This window comes from Pocillopora verrucosa, chromosome 7 (assembly GCF_036669915.1).
Source record: "Pocillopora verrucosa isolate sample1 chromosome 7, ASM3666991v2, whole genome shotgun sequence".
Lineage (NCBI taxonomy): Eukaryota > Metazoa > Cnidaria > Anthozoa > Scleractinia > Pocilloporidae > Pocillopora > Pocillopora verrucosa.
Genome location: NC_089318.1, coordinates 6,533,020 through 6,557,078, shown reverse-complemented (window position 1 = coordinate 6,557,078; position 24,059 = coordinate 6,533,020). Strand labels below are relative to the sequence as shown.

Below are 24,059 nucleotides of genomic sequence, written 5' to 3'. Positions count from 1 at the left end.
AAGATTCTAGCAATTTTTGTCTAGCTTAAAACTCTGGTTAATCAGATAGCACACATAGTTTTTCTGTTGGACTTAAAACGAGTCACGCTCCCGCATAACGCCCTTCACTTTTTGTTCAAAAATTAACTGCGAGGGTCACAATTCATTCCATTTTTAAACATCATGTTAAATTTAGCTCCATGGCCTGCGATACGTATGCTCGAATCGTTTGAGTTACTTCGGATAATTCTTGCACAAATAAACACAACCGCTTAATCGAATCGGCTTGATTGGGTAGCCTGTGACCTCCAGCCTGTTAATACGCAAAGTGCCTTTCACGTAATCCTTATAACACAAAACCATCGCCATAACGGCTCTTAATGGATAGCAAAAAGAGTCAGAAGGCTGGCGTTTTTTCTGTTTATTTCGTATGTCAATTTTAAGTTATTCTCGTCGCGTTCGAGGAAATAGAAACTTTTTGATTGAAATTCCTTTTTGTTATAAATCAAGCGCTTTTTTTCTCTTTTTTCCAAGATTCTATATACATTTCACACCACTTGTGCTAGCCATTTTACGACACGCGTTTAAAAGAATAAATAGCACTGAGTGCTTTCCTTGTTTCAAGGGAGACAAACAATCTTCCTCGACAAACAGTCCCACTTTCACCATCAAGAGGACTAAAGTGCGCTAAGTAAGTTTTATTTGCTTTCCACTTTTCCATGGAGTTTTAAATACTGTCAACAAGAGCTGAATAATTTTATTTTTCTCAAACGTTCCCCCTGCTGTCGTAACAGATCACCAGTAATCTTCTTAAGAGCAGTATTCATGAGCATGCGTTATCGAAAAGCCGATGTCTTAAAAACCAATTTAGTGGATTGTGAATCGGTTAGGTAACCGGCATGTTTTGAGTTCTTCCAGGTCTATTTTGGGTGCATCCATGAATTTTTTCGTAGAGGAAAATTATAGATTAAACCCTTCCAATGTTTATGAAACTTGATTGACGCTTTTTGAAAAATCTGGAATCGCGTGGCGTTTGGTACGCCATACTGGGCCGCTGAACAAATGACACAAATGAGGCAATGTATGCAAGAGTCGGAGAGGCTCCTGTTAATCGTGTGTTTGAAAAGTTTTGTTACATCGAGCCAAAAGCAAGCGGGCATAGAAAGAATGCTATTGTCAGAAGCCGCCAACAGGTCCAGGAGCTCGTATCCTCAAAATAACCCAAGATATTATAGGAAACTAATTGAGTACTTTTCTGAAGCCCTTCCGAAGACGAACCGCCATATAACATTATTCTAGATAGCTCAGTGCTGGCACGAAAGTAGGCTGCAGACTTCAAATAAGAACGGAAACCTTTCGCAAGAGAAGAACATGATTAATTCTTCATATTATTAACTTCGAATATTCAATTTTCCACTCAGCTCATTCATAATCCAATAATTTAGCCTTGAACTCCCAATTGATCCTGCTGACTATGAAATCGGCGCGAAAAATAACACTGGCACGCGCCAAACGTGTTCACACGCAAGCACACGAATCGCGCGGAGCAGTCTCGCTCGAGGTAAGTCACTTGCGTGAACGCTCCAAAGCAAGTTATTTTTTGCATGGAATATCTTCTTTTTTCCCAAATACAACTTCAAACCTTCGTAAAGCGCTGCACTGGTATCGAAGAGGTCATGGGTTCAAATCCCGTAGAGGCCTGGATTTCTTTTTCAGGCCTTAATTTCACTACTGCTCAAGTAGTGCCGGTTTATCACTGCAAAGATCGCTTTCATGTTTACGTCTTTATCCGCAGTTCAAATATATGACTTTCATATATTCACAGTCGTTTATTACAACTTTAAATCATCGCATAATTTGCAATTTCCGCTTGTTGATTTGTGTTCATCTTTATTTTTTTATCTTAAAAAAGAAATCAGCGTTCTGAAAAGAAGCAGTGAAACTTAAAAAGTAGAAATCGAGTTGCTTTCCTTCTTTGCTACCAGAGATAAAGATTATTTTAGACGGCTTATCTGTCAGGACGGGTTTTAAATCGGGTAAAAATGTCAAAAGAAAGACAAATATATTGAATATCACATTCAGCAGATACCGATAACGACTGAAATGAATAGAAGTTTTTATTTTCCTCACTTCAAGTTTTGTATATGCAAGGCCGATTTCCTCTCATTCGACTCTAGTCTGGTTAAAAAAAAAAAAAAAAAAAAAAATTCGAAGCATCGTGGGCGGAGTTTTAGGAAACCTGGAATAAGGCCAATTTACTCTTTATCTCTATTAATTTGCCCCTCATCAAACACAAACATTCTGCACCGAGGGAGTCAGTCTAACCCCTGTGTAGTATTAGTACTAATTGAAATATTCTAGAATAAGGAAATGTCAGAAAACATTGCTTCCTTTGAAAAGTTTATTAAAACTCAATGAGAATATACAGTATATATTTTCCAGTTTTGAAAAAATAATTTTCGAAACAAGATCGTGCATGGTTGGATTCTAGCCGAAGTCACCGGCCTTTCAGGATTCAGTTACCGGAAAACTCTCGGTTAACACTCAATAAATTTCCTAATAGGGGGAAATCTGATTTGCATTAAATACCCCTAGAAAGAGATTAAAAGTATTTTCTATAATTGATCAGCACTAAGTAATTTTCGGCCATCCGGGTAATTTTACCTTTAGGCAATAAAGGATTGTCCAGATCCAACAGCTCGGCCGGGTAATTAAATTTTTGAGCGGTGTACTTAACGAGGTTGTCGTGAGTGTCAGCGCTTGGCGGACGAGTACTTGTAAACTGAAAATTTAACCGGAAAGAAAAGTGGATAGGACTCATGTAAAAATAAACATTTTTGGTGTGGAAATGTCTGCATTACAATTGTCATAGAAAAGCGTTCGCCTAATATCTCTAATTGAAAAGCGTGACTTAGCTGATTTCGCGTGATCTCCAAAACAAACCGGATGTAAGGATTTCACCAAAGATCTAATTGACTCCAACCAAGGGAGCATTTTTCGATGAAAATGACCATTCATAGTGCCATGAAGCCACAAATTGACCAGTTAAGTTCTTACCTAGCCGTGAATAAACAATACAATGTATAGATCCTCAAGACGGGAAGTTTATTTTTTTTATGTGATTGAATCATTAAGAAAAAACTTTTTAGCGACTGTTACTCTGATTGTTACCGTTTAGCATCACTACATAATTCAATTAATGGATGGCGCCCTTGAATGTTCAGTGGAACACGCACAAGTTCTATGCGAGCTGCGCATGATTGGTCTATAGTCGATTTGTAGAATTAATAGCTTAAACACTTCCGCTATCTAACTTTAATAACTCTAAGTTCGATCCCTTTACTTCTAGTAGGCGTCAAGTCTTGTGCAATGACGCCTTCCTTTAACAAATACTGACTTATTTATGTTTCAGCTAAAAAAGATATAACGGAAAGCAGAAAATACGATCGGGTTATATCTTTTTAAAAAAGGTGACATTATTGAGTGAGTGGGTGACTTAGAGATCCAATTACAGGTCATAAAAGCCGGATGTGTGGCCTCAAGCTAAACGGAAAGTTATATTTAGAAAGAAAATTGCTCGATCACTTTGCTAAAGTGATATCTTAAACGGGCAAGGACGGTCCACGACCCGATTTTTTCTCATTAGGAACCTTAAGCAAACCATTATGGTGACGCCAACGAGGACGTGGCAGTACAAAAGACATACTGGGCAGAACAATAGCTCAGCACGTCCTTTGCAAAACAACAACGCGAAATCACCAAAATTTGTGTGGTTTGAGAACGGAAACCCCGATGGCAAATTATTTAACTTTCCATTTGGTACTCAACGCCGCCGCTCACATACGTTATGCTGAAGTTGAGGTGTGGCGTTGTAAGAGAAGCCATGCGCGACATTCTGACTGAAATATAAATAAATATTCTAATCGACATCTTCCTCAACGTTCTCATCCTGGCTATTATATCACGTCCGTTTGGAGATGAGGAGTGACTGAGTCATGGGGGGCGCCAGATGGGTGGAACACGATTGGGTGGGGTTCTGTAAGAGACTCTAGTCACGTACCTGGAACCATGTCACGTACAGAAACTTTTGGCGTTTGGAGCAACTTTTTGCGGTTCTAGAAACCTCGAGAGATTTTTGCGTTTCATAACAATTTTGCTTTTCAGAGCAATTTTGAGCAAAATGTAGGTTCAAGGACATATCAAGCACGGGAAAGTCAACGATTTCGTAGAAAACTTCAATGTATGCGAATTTCTTCAGTGTTTATCTCTGAGAATACAATTAAAAGAGCTAGTTTCGTTCAAGTTCCCTCATATCGTCAGGCAAGAGGTCGAATGAACCATGTGTTTTGTTGCGTTAGATTTGAATTATTCATACATTTTGCCAATATTAGATTTGGGAGCGAGCAACTCTTTAAAGCTAAGTTTCAGGCAACATTTCTTGACCGATGTCATTAATTATTGTGAAGAACGAAAAATAAAGGTTTTAAGCATCGTTTATGCAGAAATATCAAGAAATTTGGGATCCCTATTAGAAATTCGTATCCCTACTATTTGATAAAGTGAAGAAGGAGGGAAAAGACGCTTGTTCATGGGGGGCGATTGTTTAATATTACGGCCCAAGAGTAGGCACTTAATCGGGGGAGGGTGCTTATTAGAACGTGGGCGCTTATTCGCTGTATTTTTCGGTCCTTTTCGCTGCATGAATTCAGGTTTGCCAATAAACAAGATAAAGGAGCGGTATTAGCCTCTCACGTAAGGTGCAATAAAATTCGTCCATGTAATCCCCACTTTGAAATTCTTAGCTATGCGTCGCAAATAGGGCAGCTCTCTCTTCTATCCTTCCTCGGCCTCACTTGGAGGGTAGTCTCCTTCTCTATCTTGGATGCACATGGGTAAGAGAATATCAACTGGTATTCTCTTGAATAAAGGGGGTTAGTTTCTAAAGAAACTGTGGTGCTGCGTCGGTAGGAGAGTATAGCAGGTAATTTAGTGTTAACAACTGGGTTGAAAACGTAAATTAGCCACCGTAAAGAGTAAAAAAGCTGACGTTTCGAGGGTTAGTCCTTCATTAGCTCTGACGAAGGGCTAACGCTCGAAACGTCAGCTTTTTTACCCTTTACGATGGCTAATTTACGTTTTCAACTCAGTTGTTAACACTAAATTACTTGATATTCTCTTGTCTATGCGCATGCCCTGGTAAAGGGCGTGGTCTTATCAAAGTTAATAAAACATAATAGACTCGCTCGAATACGAGAAAATTATCGAATTATCGTACTTTTCTGTGATAATTTTTTTTCGTTTCATGATTAAAATTTAAATGGAGCGCAACCTTAACCATTGTAATCATTCGAGGTGGCGTTCGGAAATATAGAGACGCTATCGGAAATTTTTGGGCGAATCACGCCTTCGACTCCAAGGAAAGTTAACCATTATGTGAGGTAGAAACAATAAATGGCTAAAAGTTAGTCAAAAAGGGGAACTCGACAGGTTTCTTTGCTAGTTTCTTGTTGTTGTTGTTTTTTTTACTTCGTCCGGGTAAGGTGCGTGACATAACATTAACCAGAATGCATAGCGATGGTATATTTCGATTTTGGCGTCCATGGACACACTAAAAGATGCGAAATATTAGCTAAAAATATTTAATTTAATGTCTTTTTAACTGCATACTCGGAAAATCTCACTTTATTTGCCTTTAATTTACAATCTGTACTATCTTGTTTGCCCAACATGTTTCGGAAGTCGTCGCTGTAAGAAGAAAGAACCGGCAGTTACGAACTCGTAGCATGAATCAGGAACAAGCCGAGGGAGAGTCACTCGAGTCTCATGTGAAGGACCTTGTGCTAGAAAGAGAAATTGGAAGGGGATCGTATGGAAAAGTGTACAAAGCTATATGGAAAGGAAAAGAAGTGGCAGCGAAAAGGTTTCACGCCGTTCTCGCTAATGATAGCTGCGGCCAAATGATCGCCCAATTTAGAGAAGAGTTCCAGCGAGAATGGGATGCCCTCAAGTCACTCAATCATCCGAACGTGGTCAAATTCCATGAAGTTGTGTTTCCCAAGGGAAGATTGCCTATAATTATTACAGAACTTTTGCACTGTGATCTGGAAAGGTTCATTAGAGAATCGAAGTCGTCCCCAAAAGTCCCACTAATTAATCTGATATGCATAGCCTTAGACGTGATTCAAGGTCTTCAGTTTATGCATGGCTTAGAAAATCCAATTGTCCATCGCGACCTGGCGACAAAAAATATCCTACTAACAGATACCGGCACTGCCAAGATCGCGGACATGGGCGTGGCTAAAGTTTTTGTCCAAGGGTACGAAATGTATGCAACTCCCGTGCGAGGCACACCAGTTTATGCAGCACCAGAAACATATCCAGCTATGGAGAATTTTGAAATCGTGAACGATGCAAAGTATGGTACCCAAGTGGATATATTTTCTTTTGGTGTCATGTTACTGGCCATGGCTGTTGGTCATGAGCCTAAAGTCTGGCCAATTTCTCCAATTACCAAAGGTATTATGATTATTAGTTGAGTGATGTGCAATAAATGTTTGGTGATGGGGTTTTGGTCATAAAATTACTGTTTGATCATGGGCAACCTTCCTCGTTTCCAGAGGTAACTGAGTCTTAATTAATGGCTGTGCATTGCCAACCATCACAGGTGAAAACCTGCCAAAAGAGGCCCATAGACATGTCCTTACTGGAAAAACAGCCAGTTGCCCATGACAACAATATGATTTTAATGTCAAAATGTGGTTGACAAACTTGTTGCCCTCACTCAACTGAAATTGTATGTACCACACACACATGATGTCCTAGTATTCTACTCAAGTGGCCTAATAGCCATCTTGCTTTTAGAGCATCATCACAAGCAGTTCATTGTTTATCTTTTTTCTAATAACTCAACAAAATCACACTCTAGTACCATTAAATTCCTGCCTAAAGGAACATTTTTTCAAAATGCCTAGTTTACAATAAAGTGTGTCAATAAAGTGATTGTCAGTTATTTCTTGCAAAGAGTTTAATGTAACTCTTTTGTTATGTTAATTTCTTTCAGACGGGAAGAAGGTTAGTGAACATGAACGTCGCAAAGCTGACATCAACGAGATGGGAGATCATTTAGTACAAAGTTTAGTACTCAGGTGTTTGGAGAATGACAGCAGCTGTCGTCCATCTGCTAAAGATATCAAAATAGAATTAGAGAAGCACAAGTGGAACCTAGTGCGGCATTCTGAGTCTTATGAAATGAATGAAGAAGCTGTAATTGAGAAGGTGCAGCGTCAACCCAGTTATGACTACAAATTTAAGATCCTCTTCATAGGCGATAGGGGAGTGGGGAAGTCATGCCTTTTTCAGCGCTTTCGAAACCCTGCATATGACATTTTTATGAGTACAATGACCATAGGCTTAGAAGTTGACATTGAGTCCTTTAAGTATGGCTCCAAGTTTGTACATTTAGAAGTAGTTGATACTGCTGGACAAGAGCAGTTCTTTGCAGTGCAAGCCATGTATTTTCGTGGAGTACATGGCATTTTTCTGGTGTGTGATGTAACAAATCGTGAAACTTTCCAGCACATTTCCAGGTGGCTTGACCTAGCTCGCCTTTACTGCACTGAAACTAATGCTTTGATTATTCTCATTGGCAACAAAATCGACCAAGGAGAGAATCGCAAAGTTTCTCGTGAGGAGGGTGAAGAGCTTGCCAAATGTCATGGGCTAAGCTACTTAGAGGTCAGTGCTTTAGATGTTGGAAATATTGAAGACATGTTCAAAACAATGATTCAGCTTCTCACACGGTCTGTTGACCTTGGTACAATTAAAATTGAACTGCCTGAGACTGATGATAAGGTAAAGTTGAAGAAAGGTTCAAAGAAGTCCAAATGCAAGTGTAACTCAACATAAAATGACCGACATTCCTCTGTGGGTGGAGAATAGATTTTTGTTGAACATTACATGTTGCAGTGTTTTACACTACATGTTTGGTTTATGTTGTATGGAGGTAGTGGCCCTAACACTGCACGAGGTAGTGTTTAGGAGTATCCTTTTTCCTGCAGGAGAGAATGCTTCTCTGTCATGGGTTACCCATTGATATTTTGACAGTTTGCTTGAACATGTTTATACACCTTGATGAAGGGAAGCTTTGTGAGAGGAGAAAGTGTCTCACCCAACATGCAAAACCATGAAACAGCCAGGGCTCAAAAAAGGCCCTTGACTAAATTGTGAGTCCACAAGCCTGATTATTAAGCAGGAGCACACCACCTCATATGGCTCACTTATTTTAACCCTGTAACTCCCATGTGTGACCAAGACAGAATGAGAATGAAAACAAAGGGAAATATCAATGAGTACTGGTAGTGGGACGGAGTGGAGTCAAATTTGTTCTGTGATCATACAAGTGATTAACAAATCAAATGACCAAAAAGTATGAGTCCAATTTTTCAATTAGGCATATGATTACAGACAGAATTGGATGATATTAAATCCTGTTACCAATTAATCAAAACTATGACAAAAAAACCAGATTGGTTATATACTTTCAAACTTTTTGCTTCGTGAAATGCATGATAACAGCACCCACACTTGATGAGTACTATCCAATTACAATATCAATACAATATCAAGCAGGCAGGTGATGAGAATAGAGAAGATATCAATCATGGGATTATTAGTTGATTTAATACTGAAATACTGACATCATATGTATTGTATTGTAGACAGTAAGGAGAATTATTAATGATATCTTGGAAGGAGTGAAAGTGTGTTAATCAAAACTATGACAAAAAAACTGTGGTGGAGATGCAATATGAATTGCCTCAGCCTCAGCCTCATCTTAGCTGTAGGTAGTCAACTTTTTGTCGAAGCAGAAATTTATGTGAAAGTTCCACCATTAATGAGTACTATCCGAAAAGACTTACCAGTATAATGTGGATATTCTCTGGAGCTTTTCATGTTCGATCAGGCTGGTGATAACCAATCATGTGCCTCAGAAGCCTCCTATGCAACTGTTTTTTGGTCTTTCCATGGCAAAAACCTATTCCCCTTTCCTACCAGATAGTGTGTTACATGACAACACCCAATGAAGAACATGAAGAATGTTGAATGTATATTGGAGATGTTATTATTAGAGGAGTTATTTCATTTTTTAGCTTTTTTTTGAGGGGGGAGGGCCTGTTCAAAGTAGGTACTTTTTCAATTTTTGTTGTGCTAAATTCACATATATTATGCATGCAATCAAGGCAAAATGATTTACAGACAAATAGTGATTTTTAGAAATATATTAGGAAGGGAATAACAAGGAATAACTTTGCTCAGATGTGGCATTATATAGTTACAGTAATGAAAATATTTCAGATAATTTGTAGATAGTAATGGTTGAAGGATAGCTAAATTTACAAAAGCTAGAGCTAGAACTCTATGTGATATTGTTTTAGATTCTAAAGGAGGGAAAAAAATTATTGATGTACTATTTCAAAAATGAGTGCAAGTGTTTCATCAGGGTTTTCAAAAAAAAGAAAGAGAAAACCAAATGACTTTTATTTTTTTCAAGTGTTTGAAACCCTGACAAATCATGATACATAGTTGCAGATATGTAAATATACCTTCTTAGTAGTTTTTGCGTATATCACTTTGTATTTTTACTGGTCATGGCTGTATTTTACTGAGTCCATAGGGCAAGTCAAAATACAAACAAGGAGTGAAAGTACTCAGTTGTAATTCACACCAAAATGACTTAAAAAGTTGTTTATTATCCAACTGCTATAGTTGATATCCATAGTGTGCATAGCCGACCTGTTAAACAGGTTTTTTTACAGTACAAAACAACCAACTTTTCAATATTGTAGGATATTTACACTCAACTCACATGCCATTTGTACTCGGTATTATTTGACTTTTTTCACACAATTTTTTCTGCACTTGCATTTCTTCACTATTTGTAATGGTAATAGGACTGAGTAGAGTCCAATTCAGTCTATAATCATATGAGTGATAACAAAACTGGATGACTGTGTAGCAGGAGTCTGATTTGTTTATTACAAGTATGATTACAGACTGAATTGGAGGACATAAAGTATTATTACCAATTAATCATAAAAGTTACAATTTCTGAAAAAAGAAGAATAGCCAAGATTTGCAATCTGGACTGTTGGCATAAACATTTGTGCCATAGGATAAACAAAATCACTGGTCCTCTAAAATATTGTCATTGTTCAAGGGGGAAAAAAATCTCCATTTTGAAGGAAGCCCAAATTTAGGAGTCTATGCACTGTTTCTATGGTGATTGAAACCAAGGTTGTGATTGGTTGATTCAAACTACAACTTTGAGTGTGGTTGGCTTATTGAACTGTCTGATAACAAACTGTCCAATAAAAACTTAGCAAGTGAACTTGTGGAAAATAGGAGTCTTTAAAACCAATCACAATGGAGAAAATTGTTATTATTTATGATTAGATTCCTAATAGTGACTGACTGCAAATTTCTCCAATAAACTTGCTTGAATCAATCTAATGGTCATAAGAATGAATAAAATTATCAACAATTTAAAAGCTCCTAATTTGTCACACAAATTTTCCTCACTAGTACCACTGGAGACAAGAAGAGAACAGTGTGAAAACCCTGATTTTCCAGCCTGTTCCCCTTTCTTTGCTCAAAATTGATTACAGTTAGTGGTTGAAAGTACTAACAACTTGGTCATTGGTGACACTCTTTTTCCCAAGATTTTTCTATTTAATTTGGAAGGTTTGGTCAACCTAACTGACATTTACCTCTGTTCTTTGATCCAAATTTCCATTAGTCCAGGCCAATTTATTCTTTCACTGGAAAATCATGTACCCAAAACATTTGTATATTTCAGTACGTTTGGGATTGCAAGAAAGAGAAAAAAAATAAAAAAAAGGAAATTCACAAGTTTGAATTATGTTATTGATATGCAACATTTTTTTCAAGAAAGCAAGATCAAGTAGTTCAAAAAGAGACGCTGTCTAATTATTATTGCATAATTTATTCATGAAAGGAAAACCACAATATTAAATATCAGCCAATGAACGTGCAGCACTACTGCGAAGAATTATTTCACCGGCTTGAAATAAAAAACTGAAGTATCACACCATGAACTGAGACCAAATTATCAGTTGTACCACGCGAGTTCCCTGAAAAGAATTGTAAAATTATTTTTAGCTACTAAGCCAAAATGGAGAAGAAACGGCAACAGTTCGGCCTGCGCTCGGATGAAGTTCCCGCTCAATTCCGCGAAATGTTCATCTGTTCTGGCTATCGCAAACCTTACAGTACGGCGATGGATTGTGTGAAGAGTGCTTTCTTGCCACTGAACGAAACTGTCAACGTTTGGACACACTTTGTCCCTTTTCTGCTTTTCCTGGTACGTTTTGCCTTCTTATTCTCGAAATATTCTCTTATCAAGGACGCTTATGTGTATCCTTTGCTGTCATTTGCCATTGGAATCTGCGGATTTTTGTTGATGAGTTCTGGAGCACATCTCTTCAACTCCATGTCTCCGAGAGTACGACACATTTGCTTCTTCTTCGATTATTCAGCAATAAGTGTTTACAGTGTCGGAGCAGGACAAGCATTCTACTTCTACAGTCGCTCTCTGAAAAGTAGTGACACTTTGTTCAATTCCTGTAGCGCTTTCCTAGCGATTTCATGTTTAATTTCCGTTTTCTCAACCTTCACCTGTTGTGCCTCGAGGCACAGATGGCCTAAGATGAAATACGTTATTCGCACGCTTTGCTTTGTGCTAGCGTTTTTCTTCAACAGTTTCCCATATTTACATCGTGTATTTGTGGATTCACCATCCCAGTTTGATGCGCCGGAAGAGCAGCTCGCCATCTCCTATTTCCGACGTCACTCGGTCTTCTACCTAATTTCTGCGTTAGCCAACATGTCGCGAATGCCTGAGCGGTTAATACCCGGTGTGTTCGATTTAGTTGGCCACAGCCATCACTTCCTCCATGTTTTCACTGCTCTTGGGGCAGCGGATCAATTCACAGCCATTCAAATCCAAATGGAATCGAGACGAAACGATTTGGAGCGTTTCCCAATTGCAACATTTGGGAACAGTTTAGGTCTTATGGTGTTTATTTGTGTAATTAACTGCGGTATAGTGTTATGGTTTGGTAAGAGTCTTCGATCGAACAAGGAGGAAGAGCACAAATCACTATAACTGTTTAAAGATGTTACGCGTTTTATTTTTCGATCGATTGTGTTACAACCTTCCGTAGCTTTGGGATTCGATAGATGAAACTTTGAATGAAATTAGAATACTTCTATTCATTAGTCTTTTGTTGCTTTGAGAAGTGTTTGTGACTTTTCATTTTTCAAAAGAAACGCTTTTAAGACAGTCACAATATCACTGAATTTCGAGCTCGCAGGTAATAAAACATTTAACAGGGAATACTTCAATTGATACAAATCTAGTTTAAAATGAAATCGCTTTTTGAAGAGAAAAGTTGACAGGAAATATAGAATTTTGCCATTCTTGGTGAAATAAATTGAGAAAAACGTTGTTTGTTGGAAGAAATGTTTCTTTAGAGTAAGTTAGTAAAATTTGGTCGGCTTAATATTTGAGAAATAAACGAACAAAGATGAATCTGCCAGTGTATATTTAACCAGTTTATTGTCATAAGAACATGGGACTTGATTTCGAATGGAATTGGTTCCAGGTATAAGTACCCGCCAAATGATAGCTTAACTTGATAAAATACCCGCAGCCAGTGACGTTAATTTAGACCATCCATTTATCATAATTTATATCATATTCAATTTTCTGCTCGGCTATCCCCCGTACCCTTTTATTTTAATTTATTTTGTCGTTCCTGCCAAAATTGTGCCACTGAAATGTTTTAGTTTAGTACCTTTGGAGATGAAGTTTTCTGTTTTCTTTTGGCGAAGAGATGCGGTCTAAGCTCACTGACAGAAAGTTAAAAAGTTAAAAGAAATACCATACTCTGTTACAGTCTTCCTCTCTGAAAAGATCCCAAATTAAATAACGGTTCGTTCCTTTAGGTTGCAGACGAGTCTTAAGATGCTATCCGAGGGAGGGAGGGAAGGTAATCCTTGACTAGTCTGTCACACGATGTAAAGCGTGACACTGCTTTGGCTGTATCCCAAATTAAAGCTAGAAGCTAGAGATCTAAACATGACTGTCGGGGAGTTTCTCGTTTGCTTCTCGGAAAAATGTCACAAAGAAGACATAAAACAGTATATCATCGACTGCCTAAATTCTGCAAAGTTTAGCGTAACCCGAGAGGAATTTGAAGGGAAAACTTTACTGACCATCGGCGCTCAGTTCGATGTCCTTGCACAGAAGGTGAGGCTGGTGCTTAGGTCAGATATCGAACAAATTGTTTTACTCAAAGGGTATTTTTAAAAAATTATTTGGGCCTTCGATACCGTTAAGGAACAAGAAAAATTACTGAGTAGAAAACTTCTTGTTTAGGCGGAAGAGACCGGTTTGGAGAAAACAGCAACAGCTGAAAACAAGGTAAGAACGTTTATCGTGGTTGTTTGCAAGTGGATGCACTGCAGAATTTTTTATTCTTGTTTAATATTAATGACCAATGTTAGCATAGGCCACGTTTTAATACTTCGTGTATCCTAGAAATATCGATTCTTTTGGAGAGTTATTATGCTTTTTGTTCCTTTAAAATTATTGAGTTTAACTGGAGAGGCAATAATGTCATATTTCCCAGATCCGACTGAGATATATTGCAACAAACTAGTGCGTGTAAACTGTCAGAATTGTTTAACTTGTACCGATAAGTTTGTACTTTGTACTTTTCCGCCACAAAATAATGGTAAAGGCAGTACTAATGATGATGATGATAGTGATGACAGGTAGGGTGTAATTAATCTTTTTTAATGCAGTAAGTTCCCATTTCTTGACAAAGAGGGGGGTTACTTACACCCGAGTACCCTCTTAATTGCCACACCCGTAATGACTCGAGTTTGTTTTTTTCACCCAATGTGAGGCACTTGTAGGGTGCAGTTCATTTTCTGTTCTGAACAGGCCTCCTAACCCCCCTCTCTCCCAACCCCAATTGATTCAAGGGCTCATTTATTTCTTTTTGCTTTTAATGTATACTTAAGCTGGCTTTACCCTTTCCTTTGAGTGAAAAACAGTAGGATCAGGCAAGCACAACCAATTTTGGTTCCTTTTCCACTCTTTTTCCGGTGCCCACTTACTGAGAGCCTAGAAAAGGCCACTTTTTATCCTTCCTGCCCCAAAAAAGTAGTAGGTAACAGGAGGGGGCAGACAAGAGGGTACCTTTATCAAGCCTATCTATTGTCTGCCAGTAACAATGAACTAGAAGAAAACAATTTCACAGGATTGATGAACTTGAAATTCCTGCAACTTTCACAATTTTTTTTCACAGATTTGCCAGTTTGTTTTTGAAAGGCTTAGTGAGTATGTTGGAAATGAAAATCAGGAAACATTTTTCACTCCAGCTGAAAGAGCATATCTGCTTGAGATTTGCTTGGAGTCTGTGCAGTATAACAGGGTAAGTTGATCCTAAATAATGTTTTTCTGGACCATAGATAACAATGATTGTGGTAAGTTTGCCACAGATTGTGGTTACTCCTTGAACAGTGCATGGTACCAGCTCTTGTCAGGTGTGTTTCAATGACTCAATGCAGCTTTTTATTTTGATGACTGGCAAAAATGCTGCACTCAGGTATTTATTTATCTGAGGATTGAAGAACATGATTGTTGAATTTCAATTATGAAATTTATTAGCTGATAAAAACCTTGTGTGACATTAAATTACATTAAATTATCATTTTGTTTACAATTATTTTTTTTTTTAATTTTAAATGTTCAAAGTAAAAAATAAAATTATGATCAGATTCTTCCACGAGAAAGAAGAACCCTCTAAAATGTGCTGCTCCCAGTGTGTGGCTTGGTAGCTCAGTTTCTTAGTTGGTTGTAGCACCCAAATAGTATCTGGGAGGCGCAGGTTCAACTCCTATCAAAGCCTGATTTTTTTTCATTTCTGCTATTGCTTAAATTGTGTCTCACCGGTGAGAACCATGAATTGCTTTACTTTATTTCCTCTTTGTTAGGAACATTTGAAGTCTCTTGGTGTTACTTTCAGAGGGGAGGGTTCATTTGTTACAGACTTGCTGCATTCCAAGCCACCAATTTTTGAGTCTGCTTTGCCTCTTCATCAACCCCATGAACAAGAGAAAATATGGAACAAAATGAAACAAAATGTGATTGTTTGTCCCTTGCAAGAAATTAGAGATTACTATGGTAAAAGTGAACTTTTATCAAATGAATATTATGTTAGGATTGATTTTATGTTTATTGGTAACTGTACCAATCTGAAATGAAATGTAAGACTAATGAATATGATGTATGTACGTGTTGAATTTACTGGATAGGACCCATGATCTGCCTGTGAAAAATAACATTGATAATTGTCTTGATTATAAAAATAGACCCTCTTAAAAGGGAGAAATATCTTTAATTCAGAAGTATGCAGTACCAAGAGCTGTCCATTTCAATATCTTTATACTATGAATGTGTCTGTAGATATCTTATCCAGTTTCCTGCTTTGTTCCTATGATCCTTGATGTCCCTATCATACTATCCTCAGTGCCCCACTCCTTCCCCTTCAAGATTATATCTTTCAGACACTGTTACGTTCCATATTATTCACGGAGAAAGTTATTATTGTTGTTTGTTTGTTGGGCTTTTTTTTTTTAATGTGTCAGGGGCATTTATCTGTCTTTGAGGAAGCTAAGCAAAATTGGTTCCACTCTAAACAAATCTGTAACTTTTTTTGTAGGAGAAAATGTAGCATTTTATTTTGGATGGATGACATGTTTCACCTGGACTTTAGTGCCAATAGCTTTTGCAGGAGTCCTGTTGTATTTCTTCAAGCCACCTGGTGTCACTGTGGATGACAACCCTCTGTTACCATTGTATGAAGTTCTAATGGCTTTCTGGGCAATCAGCTTTCTGACAGTAAGTAAGACTTGATAATCAATTAGATCATGGCCTCTCCTGAGACCCTTGAACTCCCAAGATCTGACTTTTGATTCTCCTTTCCAGCTGCTACATATTTCCTTGCAATTTATTTACAAGAATTTGGTGCTTGATCAAGATAACAACTACCTGATAAGTTTGAGTTAACATTCATTACCTGTTTGCTGGATGATGTGTTGGTGTTAAAGGGAGAAGTTACTAGTCAATTGCTTTTGGGAGTGGAAAGGTTAACTCTTTACTTAACGTGAAGTAGGTTTTACAATTATGATAATGTCAATTGTGAAAACATACAAATTTACCATCAAACTTCTCTACAAAAGCTATCAGAACATTAATTTCTTAAATTATTTTAGCTACTAATTAATCTTTCAGCAATGAAAGGGGGGTAAATTTACCAATTACTTATTGACATGTCAGGAAATTAATTTTTTCAGTATATGGCCTTGTGAACTTGTCATTTCTTTTAATTCTTCAAGCAATTTTTTTCCCATTCAGCTCACTAATTATTGCTCATTTGTAGGATCATTTGTTAAATATTAAACATCAATTTATTTCACTATCAGGTATGGAAAAGAAAAGAATCAGAATATTCTTTTTTGTGGCGAACACATGGCCTTGAACACTTAGAACTACTTCGTCCTGAGTTTTCTGGTGAAATACGGCCCAGTCCTATAACTGGCAAACCAGAGAAGTATTTTCCCAGATGGAAAAGATGGCTACGTTATGGTTTAAGTTTCATGTTGACCTTACCAGTCCTTCTGTTGGCTATTGGTGCAATGCTGTGTTCATTGAACTTCAATGGATACATCAAGGATAAAGAGAGTCCTGTCTACATTGCATCCTTTGCTTACTTTGCAGAACCGGTTAGTTTCTGAGCTGTTTGAGTGAACTTTTATTCTTGGTTGAAATGTTTGTCCAAACTAGTTTTGTTTGTAATTTACTTTGTTTGTATTAATCATAATCTTAATTTAAACAAGATTTTAAACAAAGAGAAAATTTTTAACTGCATTTTACTTATCCATCTTCCCATTATTAAATTTATGTATATCAAGTTATCTTAGTTGTAAGTGTTAGTTAGTGTACAGTACATTATCTTATTTTGATCTTTGGAAATAAATTGTATTTAGCATATGGAAATTCACTGATCAAAACATCATATTTCAAACTAACACTACTCAGCTATTAATATTTATCTGAGAATTGAAGAACATAAAATTGTTGAATCTCAGTTACTAAATTTCTTAGCTAATGGAAACCTTGTCTGACATTAAATTATTCAGACTTCTCTTATAATCTCTTAAATTATCATGGCTTCTCATATATTCCTCCCTCTTTCATTCATTTCTGCAAAATGTGAAAACTGTACATGTAGATCTTTTGTGAATTTTCTGCTTTCTGCCACTCTGTTGCACCTTGAATATCCTGAAAACTTCCCATCCTATAATTAACTTAAGGTAACTCCAGAAATCTTTTTAACTATTGTAATGTAATCTCTTATTGCTTCTGTAACAAAAACTCCTATCAAAAAAAAAGGTTATGGACTGTATTCAAACCTTTTAACCTTAAGAGTGACCAGCTTCTAATTTCCCCTTTATGTTCATAAAATAATAAAAGTAATACTACCTGTTGAGTCATGAGAGTAAAGGAAATGATCACCAACCTAATAAGCTCTGATTGTTAAACAAATTCTCCTAGTCAGTACCATGAGAACTGTATGGAAAACAGTTTGAAGAATAGGGTGTATTCAGGGTTAGCCTTTGTATGAGGGGGTGGAATGAAAAGTGCTCTATAAGTCTCCTTTTTTTGTTTTACTGTTGTTGATCATTTAATAATTTCTTTATTATTATTATTATCATTATAAGGGCCACATTTTTGCAGCTGATAACAAGTACTATGGTTACCTGATCCCTACAATTGGCCATTCAGTGGTTATCAATATTTTGAACAAACTGTACCGTTCTGTGGCACACTTTTGTACTGATCTGGAAAATCATAGGTAATGGTTTGAACCTGTTTTCTCAAATTATTACACAAATATACAAAAAAAACTTTAGCTGCATAAGATGATTTAAAGCAATAGAAACTATGGCCAAGTTGTTCTCTACAACCTGGACAAGGAATGGCAGGTGTTTAACCCTTTAACTCCCAAGATTTCATCAGTAATTCTCCCTACTGTCTGCCATACAATTCATGTGATGTTAGTTTGGAGAATTTGAAATTGGATCAACCAATAATCCCCTAGTTTATATCTTTCTTTATTCTCATTACATGTCTGCTTGATATCATACATATAGTGTAAGGAGAAATTCTGTCTGGGTCTCTACTGGGACTTAAAGGGTTGAGACATATTGAGATATAAATGAAATTTGATGAAAAGGATGTTTATTTATTAAGTGCTAGGAATCTAAATTACTTTTTGCAAATAACCCTCTGACACCTAAGAGTGATTGGCATCTGATATCTCCTCACAGTATCACCATGAATCACACATTGAGGTTATGAGAATAAAGGAAATGATCAACTAAAGAATCTCTTGATTGTGAAATGAATTCTCTTTGTTAGCTCAGAAATGTATCAAGAGAACACTAAGGAGAATGTGTATTCTGATATTAGGGTGCAAAGGGTTAAGCAATAGATATGGCAATGGACAGAATGATTATTCATCTTGGGTGATTTTTCTGTTCCACAATGGAACACAATTTTGTACTTTGTTACAGAAAGAACTCAATTGGTATAATTTTCTCTTGTTTTTTACAGGACTGAAAAAGATTGGGACAACTCTCTTATAATAAAACGTGTCTTGTTTGAGGTCTTTGACTGCTTTCTTCCTCTCTTCTACATTGCATTCTACCAGCTCAATGTTGTTGCTCTGAGGAGAGAACTTGTTGGGCTGTTTTGGGGTAAGTATGTGAGTGAAGTTATACCCCTTTGGGATACACTTTTTTGGGTGAGGGGGGGGGGGATTGGGAATGTCATTTGAGCAAAAAGTGGATTATTTGCAGTTGTATTTCCACTGATTCAATATTTAGATTCACCAACTTTTTTGCCTTTCTGTTTTTTTCTTAGGTGATGAAATTCGTCGCCTAGTAACAGAATCAATTCTCCCATATTTGACAGAGAAAGGTCATGTATGGAAATTACAGAGAGATTATGCTAAAAGCAAAAAGGATTCAGAAGAGAAAACATTTATTCCTTCTCAGGTGAATGCACTGATCTGTTCATCCTTTATCTACCATTTATAATGCAAAAGTAGCTACAAGTTTTCTTCAGATTTAATTTTTCCTTGTTTTTGATGCAATTTAATTTTATTTTTGGTCTACTGGTTGTCTGGTCTTAATTTTAATTAGCACATCTTTCTGATGATAGGCTCAGCGGGACATTGTTTTAGAGGAATATGAACAGTTTGATGATTATTTGGAAATGGTTGTACAGTTTGGGGTAAGTATAGTTTTTCAAATTAGCTGTTTAGGACTAGAATTAATCTGGTTATAAAGTTAGGTAATTGTACAAAAAACATGAAAAAGGAGAGTATATTTTAAATTCTAATAGTTCACTGATTCCTGACTTTTAAATTTTACATATTATGGAAAAATTAAGTCAAGTATGTTTATTAATTTATTAGAATAAGAGAGAAGGTAAGTTTTGAGCTTGGTAAAGAAATGGGAAAGATGTTTTTCATCTTGTCTCAAGTGTGGGACAAAGAAAAATTCGGAGTCCCCATGAGGAATCTAACCACAGATGTTCAAATTCTGTGCTCCCTTACTCTACCACTGAGCCGCAGAAACTCTATGGTGAGCAAGGCCCATCACAAAGTTCATATATGACACATGTACTGCATACTTCTAGGATCAGCAATTTCAATAGCAATTAATCAGCAATTTCTTTAATTCACTAGTATGTGACACTGTTTGCCTCTGCATTTCCACTTGCTGCTGTTGTGAGCATCGTGTTCTTGTTCATAGAGGGAAGGGCTGATTTGTTCAAGTTACTTTATGTGTGTCAACGACCACGAGTAAGAAGGTATGTCCAGGGTTAGTTCCTTGCAGGTCAACATGAACATGCACACAGTATCCCAGAACTTCTAAATTCTCAAAATTCAAACTGTCTTTCACTTGTCTGTTGGCTCGAACTAATGAAGACTGAAACAATTTATTGTTATCCTGCAAAATAACTTGAGTTAGCCCCAGGCCTCTGTACTGCAACTGGTCAGCTGTTGAGTGACATTTGTCCCTTCTGTCCCCCAGGAGCTCCTTGTTTCCTTATCAACTCTTTACCTCCCATGAGTGACCAGGAGAGAATTTCTCCTTACAATATCAAAACAATATCAGCATAGAAGTTATGAGAATAAAGTAAAATATCAATTAGGGGATTATTAGTTGATTCAATACCAAATTCTCCAAATTGACATCATAAGAATTGTATGGTAGACTGTAAAGAGAATTACTAATGAGATCTTGGAGTTAAAGGCTTAAAGATGCCTAAACACATTTGCTGTCTACATTGTTTGCTGTATGAGTGAATGTTTTGTAAGAGTGGTGTGGCAAGGAATAATTTCATCCAGGAAGAGAAGAAAGTTCTCTATTTGGTCACTTCAAAAGTCATTAAAAAGAAGTCCTCAATATCTTGTCTTAGAATTCTCCGTGTGGTTGCTAAGCTAAGATTTATAAGTCCTTTCGCAGGGTATCCAATATTGGTGTGTGGTACAATGTCCTTTACCAGATGATGGTCCTCTCCATGCTTACAAACAGTTTAATTGTTGGATTTTCTTCGGAACAACTTGCTGTTTGGTGTCCCTGGATGTATGAGACCATTGACAATGATCAGTTCATTGTTTCTGGATATGGAAGGTAAGTAGGATGAATGAGATCATAAGAAACACATAATTTCCCATTGTTTTCTGTATTAATATTATTCATTTGCACTTGGAAATCTCAATTTGTTTTCATTTTTCAGGTATGTTGTGGCTATTGTGTTTTGCATTGAGCATTTCTTGATATTGTGTGCTGTAATAGCAAGATGTTTGGTGTCTGAAAAACCCAAGTGGGTACGCATTGCAGTTGCCAAAGAAAATTATGAGAAAGCACAAGAAGAGAAGAAGAGAAAACAGAAAACTGAGTAGGGAACATGGCTTGAACAGTTTGGCTATCTTCTCAATTTCAAACATGTGACTCCACTGATGTCTGCTGGTATTAAACACACTTGGAAACTCAGGAAATCTAGTATCTAATTAGGTAGAATGCAATATTTAATTGGACTAATACACTGTAGTAATTAACTCATTGACACAATGATCAAAGTTTTAATGCACTGTGCTTTATCATTTTCCATTGCTCTTTATTAGTTCTAGGTCAAGTTTTTTCAGTTTGTTTTTGTTTATATTCCTGGATGTTTTCTCTCAGATAAAGCATGAATCTCTAATTGCTAGCTCAAGAAATATTGATATTAGAAATAATAAATAGAAATTTAATATTTCAAACAGTTCTTTTTGTGGGTAATTTATTCAACAATTCATTAAAATTATTTATAGCTGCACAATTTGTGGGAAATATATTCAGTACACTGCGTTTAAAAAAGTTACTCATAAAAGTCTGTAACAAAAATATCCAAGAACTTCAATTAATTGTATTTGTAAGACCAAAGTATGTGCTGCAATACACCAAATAAAGTTGGAATTAAAGATAATTTATTGACAGTATGCATAAATATTTTACATTGTGTTTGCCCCAATTTTCTGTTTTTGTTAGTTGGAACAGAGGCTAATTCATAAAAACAAGTTTGAATGATTACCATTACATTCCAAATTTTAGGTTTTCATGAAAGTGCAGTTGTTACTCATTCAAACTTCTTTATCTAATGCCCAACATTGTATAACTTACTGTTGCATAATGTACATCCAAAACTCTGACTGAACTGTACATTCAACAAAATTTTTGTAAATATGCATGCAATATCTAACCTCAGATTTAGTTGAGTAAAACCAAATTTAATGTTGATTTGTTTCAAAGCTAAGAACCATACAATATCCTGATCTCGATGTTAAAAATTGTTTTTTCACAAGGTACAATTGGGAGATGTGTGAAGGGTCAGGATGGCCATCAAGCAAATATTTCTTCCCCTGAAAACAGGTTAATCTCTGGAACTGTGCCCTGCTTTGGTGACATATCCAGCCTCCTTTCCTTTCTGTTAAGTGATTTATTTTCCATCATGGGAGAGAAATGTGGAACAACTTGTTCTGGAAAAAATGCAAGGGTACTTCTTTCTCATGTCACAGTTCAGTGGTTGACTCTTGCCCAAAAAGATCTAAACTAAACTTTTGACCCAGTGCATGTGCCCATAAGAGTACTCAAATGATGAACTTAAAATTTGTGGAAGCCATTAGCCACACAATTTAACTACTTGACACTGCAATAAAAGCAAAAGCTAAAAACCATTTTTGCTCAGGGATTTGAAAGATATAACATTTTGATGTAAAACTAACAACTATGGAAGTTACAATGGATCTTACCCTGTGTTTACCATTTCATGAGTGCAGTTCAATACTTAGGTCCATATTTCAAGCCCTTGTCCTTTCCTTGTGGTTGTTTTTTTTCATAGTAAATACAAAGGAGCTCAATTATTGCTGACTCTATCAATTTTACTAATTTTGCACTAACCATGTGTGAGGACTGTACTGAGGAATATTGGCCAGTGAGGTCATGGCAGTACAGCTTGAACAAGTGCAGTCAGTAAGTGGTTTATTACATGGCACTTGGACCAAACTTGTTTATCTTGAATTTATTGGCTTTTGCAAACAAAACCAAGGACTGAGTGGAAACCAATCAAAAGGTTTCGATTTAACTCAGGACTACCTTGCCATATAGAAAAAATAATTTATTTTGAAAGTTTGGAGTTTACCTCTTTGTGAATCAGAAGAAGCATTTATCCTGGTTGGAGTTGCTTGTGGTGTTGTTGGATTGGAATTAGATGGGACTACAGGTGTGGGAGAAAGAAAAGTTCCTGTCAGAAAAAGAAAAGTGAACAATTGCAAAACTTAGCTTGCAAGACAGCTGGTTTCTTTCCAATGTATAAAAAGGTACAAACGTTTCTTCCTTTATTTAATGAAGAGTAACACCAAGGGCGTAGGGAAGGGTGAGTTGTTCTCTTGCCACAATCCCTTTGGCTTTCTTTAAACTTTCTTGCATTTGCACAGATTCGAACTTTTCTTTACACTTAGGCTTACCATTTCGAAGTACATTATTTGAAGAATAGTTGTTGTTTCTCGCGAGTTCGACGTCGGGAACCAATGGGATTGGTGATTGTGTCGCAGGTCTCCTAGTTGACAACAAAAATGGCGAATTTGGAACGTGATGAAACAGAAACGGAGACTGCGTGTAACTGAATGGTACAGTCATCTGAGATGGTTTCAGTTTACTCTTCTGTGTAGAGTAATATGCTTTATAAGCTATATAAAGGAATAAACACAAAAGACACGAAACTATTTAAACTAAAATATGCAGATTCCAAGTTTGCGGCATGTCACTAATAGAGTTCTTTCCACGGAGTATTTTAATTGCGCGGGGTTTTAGTACTAGTGTTTTTTAATTGAGGTCCTCTTATTGTTCGCGAGAAATTTGAGGCGGAAGAAAGTGAAAAATGCCGTCCTCGCTACTTGTAAAAGCCATGGAATCAGTTCGCTAGATTTAAATTAAGGAGAATCTCCAGGTAATCCGTACTTCAAAGACTTGTATTCCTAAAACGGGATATAAATTCAGAGGAGGGACATCTATTTGCGAAAAATGAACGGTATGGTAAATTGTTAGACGAAATGTTTTTTTCCCTTAAAAAAAAATAACCGAAAATTGATGGTTACCTGTCTAGAACACTGAAGAATGGAATTCCGTTTTCCTCCTCTCTGGAAATTTGCACTTGAATCCCCGCGCTCTGCGGCTCGTTTTTCCCGCCATTTTCGATCGGTAGTAACCGACGGTAAGGTCGGAAAAACTTGAGCCAATCAAATTATTTATAGTAAGACGAAAGCTATTACCGAACGATTTCGGCTAAAATCGGAGTTTTCTTCCAGTCCTTCCGC

At 36.8% G+C, this 24,059-nt stretch overlaps 4 protein-coding genes across 5 annotated transcripts; 3 read left to right on the top strand and 1 right to left on the bottom strand.

Annotated features, from left to right (window-relative positions):
* The first annotated feature begins 5,570 nt into the window (after nt 1-5,570).
* LOC131799654 (uncharacterized) lies at nt 5,571-8,580 on the top strand. Its single transcript, XM_059117354.2, has 2 exons — nt 5,571-6,495; nt 7,040-8,580. The coding sequence occupies exons 1-2, from the start codon at nt 5,763-5,765 to the stop codon at nt 7,882-7,884; spliced, it is 1,578 nt and encodes a 525-aa protein (XP_058973337.2). The 5' UTR covers nt 5,571-5,762; the 3' UTR covers nt 7,885-8,580.
* Nucleotides 8,581-11,065: 2,485 nt separating this feature from the next.
* Nucleotides 11,066-12,589, top strand: LOC131799662 (membrane progestin receptor gamma-A). Its single transcript, XM_059117360.2, has one exon. The coding sequence runs from the start codon at nt 11,171-11,173 to the stop codon at nt 12,161-12,163; it is 993 nt and encodes a 330-aa protein (XP_058973343.2). The 5' UTR covers nt 11,066-11,170; the 3' UTR covers nt 12,164-12,589.
* A 505-nt stretch (nt 12,590-13,094) lies between these two features.
* LOC131799657 (anoctamin-10) lies at nt 13,095-21,594 on the top strand. Its single transcript, XM_059117357.2, has 13 exons — nt 13,095-13,309; nt 13,439-13,483; nt 14,376-14,501; nt 15,064-15,253; nt 15,792-15,970; nt 16,555-16,854; nt 17,854-17,987; nt 18,749-18,891; nt 19,058-19,191; nt 19,358-19,429; nt 19,887-20,011; nt 20,671-20,838; nt 20,945-21,594. The coding sequence occupies exons 1-13, from the start codon at nt 13,139-13,141 to the stop codon at nt 21,108-21,110; spliced, it is 1,953 nt and encodes a 650-aa protein (XP_058973340.2). The 5' UTR covers nt 13,095-13,138; the 3' UTR covers nt 21,111-21,594.
* Nucleotides 21,595-22,085: 491 nt separating this feature from the next.
* On the bottom strand, nt 22,086-23,893 carry LOC131799641 (uncharacterized). 2 transcript variants are annotated; one of them, XM_066170346.1, is made up of 4 exons: nt 23,841-23,893; nt 23,211-23,432; nt 22,886-22,987; nt 22,086-22,223 (listed from the first exon to the last, which is right to left on the bottom strand). In XM_066170346.1, exons 2-4 carry the CDS (start codon nt 23,380-23,382, stop codon nt 22,087-22,089), a joined length of 411 nt encoding a protein of 136 aa, XP_066026443.1. In that variant the 5' UTR covers nt 23,383-23,432; nt 23,841-23,893; the 3' UTR covers nt 22,086. The 2 variants fall into 2 exon arrangements, with proteins under 2 accessions (XP_066026443.1, XP_058973326.2); XM_059117343.2 differs by having other exon boundaries at nt 23,211-23,406; nt 23,841-23,870.
* Nucleotides 23,894-24,059: the final 166 nt, after the last annotated feature.